Here is a 7,580-nt window from a genome sequence, read left to right as displayed (position 1 = left end):
TTATCCAAATGTTGCTATTGTACTTCACTGATGGAGGCATGAGCATAAACCCAACTGCAGTAACCCGTGTCTTCCTGTTCCTCCATGAGAAACCTTTCTGTTCACCTTAGAAGGTCTGCAATCAAAGCTACTTTGTGACAACTCACTTCTTCCATATCTATGTGGTCTGCAATAATAAAGTAACATATCCAAAATGCAAAATGGATAGCTAGGTTTACTAGAACAGAGGTATTCTGCCTGCTAGAAACCTGAGAAGTAGTGTCAGAAACAAGAGAAAGCTGTGATATTACTGATGTATTTTAAAAGTCTGCTCTCCTCTCAAGTAGCAGATTGCAGTGAGACCTCAGAGTGTTATAGCCTCGGTTCTATGATGGAAGTGGATGAATGCGTCAGTCTGCAATTAGTAGTATAAAAATTAACAGCTTCTAACAAGTGATCACCTGCTGTGCCCTGTTGTATATAGATGACAAACACATATTGTTGACATGGGTTGTTTTACTGAGTTACTGCAAAATACGATACTTCGCAATCAGTACAGAGCAATTCTATTGAAAACAATGTTAAACACATGGTAATTGGTGTGTCATCTTGTGATAATGTAGTAAATACCAAGGCTTTAATAGATGAAACAGCAAACTATTTTCTTCACAGCCGAGTAACAAAAGAACAACAGAAATCAAGCTCCTCCATGTATTTTATTAGATACTGTGTTTCATGTACACAGCTCTCCATCCAGCTTTAATACTGGCAGCTGGTAGTGAGGTTCACTTTTGGTGGCTTCCGGTTCACTGTATACCCTCCCAGCATTCCCCATCCTGAAAACTGTCTATTGCTATTAAATCCACTCAGCGTTGTAAAGTGTTGCCACTATCCTCTGCTTATGCCATGCTGGACTGAATTAGCCCCCCTTCAATGACTAACATTAAGTAACGTCTCTGGAGGGCAAATTCAGTCCTTTCAATGGCAGGGAATAGCTTGTTTTAAAACTGGAGGACAGAATAATAGGAGAGAGAAGAGAATAAAAGGAAGGTAAGATGAGAAGACCTGGAAGGACAAAGAATGGGTAAAAAAGGGACAGTGCATTTGTAACAGTAACAATGACTATTCAAGCAGCAGAATTCTTGATACAAGGAAATTAGTTAATATAACAGCTCAAGTTATTCATCATTCTCACTGGCCATTGCACATGAATTGTATGTGGAGTACAGCGATAAGGGGGGAAATGATAATTACTTCAGATTTACAGCAGTGATCAAAAGCACCATCCTATTTATGCCAATGCAAGGCCCATTGCCATGGAAAATGGAGTGGAAATAGCACTTGTCAGGCAGTGGATGAACTGTCAGAACACTTGTCAATCGCAGCCAGGATTGCTGGTGGAGTGCAGAAAGTGCCATTTTTCAAACTGCCTAAAAGACTCTACTTAACTTCCCCCGATTCCCCCACTCTCCCTTTAATTTTCAAAAAAATAAAAACAAAAAAACACTAGGGGAAACACGTGAAAGATGTCTTTTCTGGACATTCCTTTTCCATAGGCATTATGAGTTGAAGGTCCTGACCTATGTTTTACTGGTCTGACCTGTGCTAGTGTAACAGAATTCAGAAGTCAGAACCTTCAACAGATGAACCTTCAACTTTCTTCATATTTCCTCTTAAATTTTTAGGGTCCAATTCACAAATGTGAGTACCAGTTCTGCACTTGCAAAATATTTGCATATACCCACTGTGTGTGGGAAATGGATAACTGTATACATAAGCCCCAGTTTTCACAAGCCAGGGTGTGTTTTATATGTACAATGCGAGTGTGCACATATTTTGCAAGTACAAAACAGGCTCTCACTTTTGAAAAACTGTGTTATACATCTGAAATACAAAATGTAAATATGATGTTAAACTTCACCTTCTTGCTTTGGTATTGAATCAATGGGAAAAACAATTCACAATGCCATCCTCAGTCTTGCAGGGACTGAATTATAAACAAGTGAAATATAAAAGTAACAAATTCGAGTAGCCAAAAAAACTTGCAAATACATTCAACAATAAGCAGCATACTAAGAACAAATGGAGATGCCACAGACTACAGCATTGGTAATATAAATGAAAACAGAATATTTGTAGAAAAATCTAAAAAAGTCTTCCAGACCTTTTTTCCTGTAAAATTCAACGTAGTTGCAGAAAAATGATATAGCAGCTTTCAATACAATTTAGTTCTTAAGTTGTACATTTGTGTTGGACTGAAGAAAATTAAAAGGGCTTCCAATGAGTTAGGCAGGAGCATAATAAGTGCATTCAAATTTTTGATAATCTGTGGCACATAGGTCGTCATGGAATACACAGAATGGTTTTCCTATTTACAGTGTCATACACTTGTATGATAAAGTCTTTACAGCATTTTATAGTACATAACCTGTGGCAAATCACAGTAACATTTCTCAGAAATTAAATCTTAATTATTACAAGGACTAGTGACTCATGGATGTTATTTATTTGTCTTAACCTGTCTGCTTTGCTGAGCTCTCTAGGGTTATAGGCCCCACAACCCAGTTGGCACCAAAAAAAAAAAAAAAAAATCAATCTGCTAATTTAGTACGGGAACTGACTGATCTCACAGGTTTACTTAAAGAATAATCGTTATGCTAGCTGCAGTTTGAGGGAATCACCCACTTTCAGATCATAATTAGTATGGATGTTTCAAATATGTGGTTTGTTTGCTATTTGATAGCATGTTAGGAAATAGGAAAACACTGTATAAACACAATAATATTGTGTGAACCCTTCTACTCTCAGCAACACAGTGAGTCTTTACGAATGATTGTAAACTTACAAAAAAGTGAGCTACAGTACTTCGTGAAGAAGCTGCCTTATCACCAGACTGGGCAGTACCAAAAGCCTTCAAGCTGCCTTTAACGTGAATCTTATTTAAAACTTGAGGCAAAGCAAAGGGCAAGTATTTTACAAAGTATGACACAACTGAAAGAGTAATACCTACTAGTACTGAACACATAACACTACGTGCAGCTAATACACAGCAGTAAATGGGAATGGGGGCTGGGGGGGAAGTAAACTGAACAATACATCATCTGCCCCTGGGGTCAACAGGTATAGCCCTCACTACTGTGTAACAAGTTTCATATATGCATTGGAATTAGGCTTTAACAAATGGGATAGGGAACAGAATCAGAAATGAGGAAACATTTGAAATTAACTCTGCAACCTTTATAAGAAACCTGGACACATTCCCCAGTTGGTAAAATCCTGCCACCGAGTGGAGAGAGTGTCATTAAATAAAAATGAGCAATTGGATAAAAATATGGAATTTTTGAAAAATACTTAAAATAAAAGGAACCATTAGTATGGAAAAGTTTAGTTATCTGATTGGGAATGAAGGGCAGAGCTGCTTTTAATCAAAGATTGCATATGTTTCAAAACAAAAAAACTAATCAAAACAAAGACACAAAAACAACCAACCAATCCCATGGTGTTCCCCTCCCCCAAATCAAACAAAAAACCCCAAAACATCTGGTCATTGTCCATTAGCATTTGGGTTAATGTTCTCAACTAACAAAGATATTAAAAATGCAAATTGGGATACCTGAACATACACCTTCACATACCTGCCAAGAGCAAACTATTTTTCCTTTCAACATACTACTACTTGTTTCTGAATGCCAAGTGCTGAAGAAACTAGATTTAAGTCAGTGAATGGCACATGGCAACAGACAATGATCTGCAATACACTGATGGCTACATTTTAAAAGGTATTAGACCCTTCGGATGCTGCAAACATTTTCCCTCATCTTCCACCTGTTTTCTTATTAACCTTCTAATAGGGAATTCAGAACGAGGTCCAGTTTTCCTTCTCATGTCTAGGCATACTCTGGAACATCTTTAGAGACTGATCTTATTTCTTGCCAATTCCATTGGTTACTTTTGTTTTGGAATGACGATTCCTTCTTCTAGATGAATGGCTCTCAATGGTGCCTGAATGTTTTGGTGGACTATCTTCAGTACCTACAAAGAAATCAAAATACATTTAAGATTTGGAGCTGACTGTTGAAAGCAATTCTTCAGTTTTAGTTTTTAAGGTTTCCTAGCTATGTAAAGTTTAAACTACTGTAATTATTGCAGGCTGAAACTATTTGTTTGATACTAGCACTCCATCTAGTGGCCAAATTAAAACATTTATTCTGTCAGCTTCTGCAAGAAAACCTCTCTCAAGGCAACTTCAAAAATTTAACAAATTAAAATGTGATGCTGAAGTGTCCCTCATTTAAACTGATGGCAAATTTGAATGTGGATTAAAATGAGTGACATCTCCCTCATACTGTTGACAATTATTTACATTAGAAATTAAGAACCATGAAACTGAGGTTGAAGAGAATTATGGAATGAATCCCATCACCAAGTTTCCTGCATGAATAATTGTTTAGTATCTCTCATTTTGCATCTTTGTCACACACATTGGGCCTTTGCAGGTGGAGAGGTCTGATGATGATGAATATACACTGGCATTAACCTCTTGCACACTTTAGCAGAAAATTTGCCTTTGAGCAGATAACTCTGATGAAGTCAGGGGACACTGTTAATGTTTTTAGACCAACAATTAGAGTATTTTCTTTTTCTATGCTTGAAAAATCTATTTTAATGGATGTATTTTTTAAAGAAATCAATCTAATATGCTTCTTTAAATAACAAACCAAAAAGAAATCAATACAGGCAACCTAGGAAATCTGTGCATGCAACTGAAGAAAAACATGTGTAAGTGCTTCAAGTGTCAGGACTCTAGAAAGTTACAATGAAAAAAAAATATTGTTTTAATGATGTAAATACACCTGGAGTGTAACCTCTGAATGGTAGTTTCCAGATGCTAATCTTGTCCTTTTTCCACAGGAAGGTCCTCACTAAAGTGTGAGAAGGAGAAAACAGGCTGCCTACTTGATTTTCATTGCAATAAAAAGTGGCTGACTAACTGTCTGTGTGGACCCTGCTGAACTGCATTAAGCTCGTTAATCAACTAATATACTTTGATCTGGTTCTCTTTGAAACAAAACGCACATCAGTAGGGTCTACATGGACAGCTAGTCTGTGGCAGGCTAGTGCAGGGTAGATTGGCAGCCCAACTTGCCATGAACTAAATGTTCATGTAGTCAAGCCATTATTAAGTGTCAGTAGGAACATAAGCTCCTGGGCACATTCCTGCCTGCTCACTAACAAGCAGGCATAAAAGCACATCTCACATTGTTCACTTGAAGCCATACAGGGGATGTTCAGCGAGAAAACCTGCCCAACAAAGTTGTGAAATTCTCCAATCTCAAACATTCACTGTCAGAAAGGAATGGAACAGTAACAGGCGGAGGAGCCATTTGTTCCATTAAAAATTAAATCACATTCTAATAAATGGAAAGGAAATCAGTGGGGAAAAATAAAAGTGGCTTTGCAGCTTATTTCTATATGCACTTGAATTGCGTGGGTCAGAAAGTAGATCAAATAACCTATACTGTAGGTTTCTCAAAATACATTTGTTAGGACTGAGCTGTATTCCCACTGATACGACACTCAGAACGTGCATGCAAAGCAGCAGTACCTTTAGTGAATTTAGAATGAAGCCATGAGGCATCTGGGCTGTATGGGCTGTCCTCGCTTTCTGACAAGGTCTGTAAAGACAAGGAGGACACACGTCATTTGGAGGCTGAGTCAATCTCCACTTCTCCTTTCCACTACATTTTTGGTTAGGACTTGTAGCATTAAAGCTGCAGCAAGAATTCTGACAAAAATGCTAATGGAAGTAAAGGTCTTTCCCCATCTCATTATCAAGCACAAATAGCTGATACAACAACAGGACCGTAAAATGGCAATAAAGCAACAGCTCCGAGGTGGTCTGTCTTTTAACAAAGCTTTTCTCAATATTTTTCATATTTTTCTTGTCTTTTCATGTAGACAGTGAAGACATTAGTTATTTATTATTCCAGTCTTTGATAAAGTGTTAGCCCTATTTCGTACAGCTAGGATTACAGTGTTCCTTGAAGACAACAACACACTTTGGGCCCACTCCAAAGCCAACTGACTTCAATGGAAGCGTTTCCAACTCACTTCAAAGGACTCTGGATCACACCCTTGATTCCTATGTCAGAATTCTCTTTACAAGAATGTATAACAATGTGGCTGTGTTGCAGCTTAATTTTGGCTTAAAATAAAAATTGAGTCCCCACCAAAGTACCTTTTCTCGGTGGCCAGAGTACTCCGCATACCAAACCATTCCATATAAACACAGGAAAGTCGTAACAGCCTACAAAAGGGTGGAAAAAACAACATAAAAACGTTTACAGAATTTTGGGACAAGATTTCTACTGGTTTAATTGCACTGAGTCAATGCAGCTACTCCATTTGAGAGAGTTTGACCCTTTGTTTCTGAGAATATTAGTAAATCCAATTTGTTTATTAAAGAAAGAGTATTTACAAATTCATTGTACCATTAACAATTTTCAGAGTATTAGGGCTCACATCTGCAACTCTTACTGGGTTAAGAAGTCCTTACTTACTGAATTCAGCAGGAGTTCTTGTATATGTACACACTACTCAGGTACATAAGGTTTGCAGGATCGAGGCCTCAAGGCATTGCTGGGCACTGTGTTTCATGAGCGAGAAGTCTCACTTACCACACAAAGAAGCCAAAACACAACATACAATATTTGTGTTTTGGAGAAGAGCTCTTGACCAAACTTTATGCACACAAAAGCTTCAAGGAAACCAATGACTCTGTGGGTAGAGAAAGAAAAAAGGTGAGGTTATAAACACTGATGAGGTAAAGAGTCTGGACTCTGTCTGCTCTAAATAAGCAGTAGCTTTAACCAGATTTCTGATGAGTACGCCATTCTTTTGCAGCAGTGTTAGTGTAGAGAACATGAAGAATGCTAGGCTGACAGCCCTCAGGGTTGAAATTCTCTGCTTATCCATGATATGGGCACAAAGGGTTCAATGACAGTGAAAGCTTCCCCACAATGTCTGCTAATGCGCCTCCGTCTTCACCTGGAGGGATAAGATGATCATTCCATTTCTATGTCCACTCAACCCACAGGTTCTCTGTGACAGTCAACAATGAGGCAACTGTACTGTGGACACCAGTCTACTTCACACTGGACTGAACCACCAACTCATTTCATGCAGGCCAAACAGCCATTAGATGGTAGATGGTAGTTACTTTACCACCCTAGAATGGTTTCAGCGGGGGAGCCAGAGGTGAAAAGCCATTCCCAATCCTCTGAGCCACCATTCACTCTGGGTGAATCCCCAGGCTGCTGCGCCAGTAGTTAGGTTTGATAGACACGTGAAGGTTCTGGTGCCTCCCTCAAATTCTCCACCCAGCAGTAAGATGGGAAGAGTAGAAGGAGGGTAGCAAGAAGAAGGGGTAGACTTGCCTATTATCAAACAGCCAGTTCCCTCTCCTAGCTAATATGCACTGATACACGAGAAGTGGTCACACAAAGCTGAGATTATGCCTTCCTGGCAGAAGGAGAGATTCCAGAATTTTGGTCCCAAGTACACATGAAAGACATTAAAAATGAAGGTCCAGATCCTCAGTA

At 38.6% G+C, this 7,580-nt stretch overlaps 1 protein-coding gene across 2 annotated transcripts in view; it reads right to left on the bottom strand.

Moving 5' to 3' along the window:
* Window positions 1-477: 477 nt before the first annotated feature.
* PTDSS1 (phosphatidylserine synthase 1) overlaps window positions 478-7,580 on the bottom strand; it is a 51,522-nt gene continuing 44,419 nt past the window's right edge. For both annotated transcript variants that reach the window (XM_005291618.5, XM_024105272.3), the window contains exons 10-13: window positions 6,657-6,756; window positions 6,218-6,286; window positions 5,585-5,654; window positions 478-4,011 (exon numbers count right to left, since the gene is read on the bottom strand). In XM_005291618.5, the coding sequence (XP_005291675.1) occupies window positions 3,902-4,011; window positions 5,585-5,654; window positions 6,218-6,286; window positions 6,657-6,756 (349 nt within the window). In that variant the 3' untranslated portion in view covers window positions 478-3,901. The remainder of the gene's footprint in view (window positions 4,012-5,584; window positions 5,655-6,217; window positions 6,287-6,656; window positions 6,757-7,580) is intronic.

Source organism: Chrysemys picta, chromosome 2, assembly GCF_011386835.1.
Source record: "Chrysemys picta bellii isolate R12L10 chromosome 2, ASM1138683v2, whole genome shotgun sequence".
NCBI classification, from domain to species: Eukaryota; Metazoa; Chordata; order Testudines; family Emydidae; genus Chrysemys; species Chrysemys picta.
The sequence above is the reverse complement of the archived record's forward strand: the minus strand, read 5'-3'. Positions and strand labels throughout refer to the sequence as shown.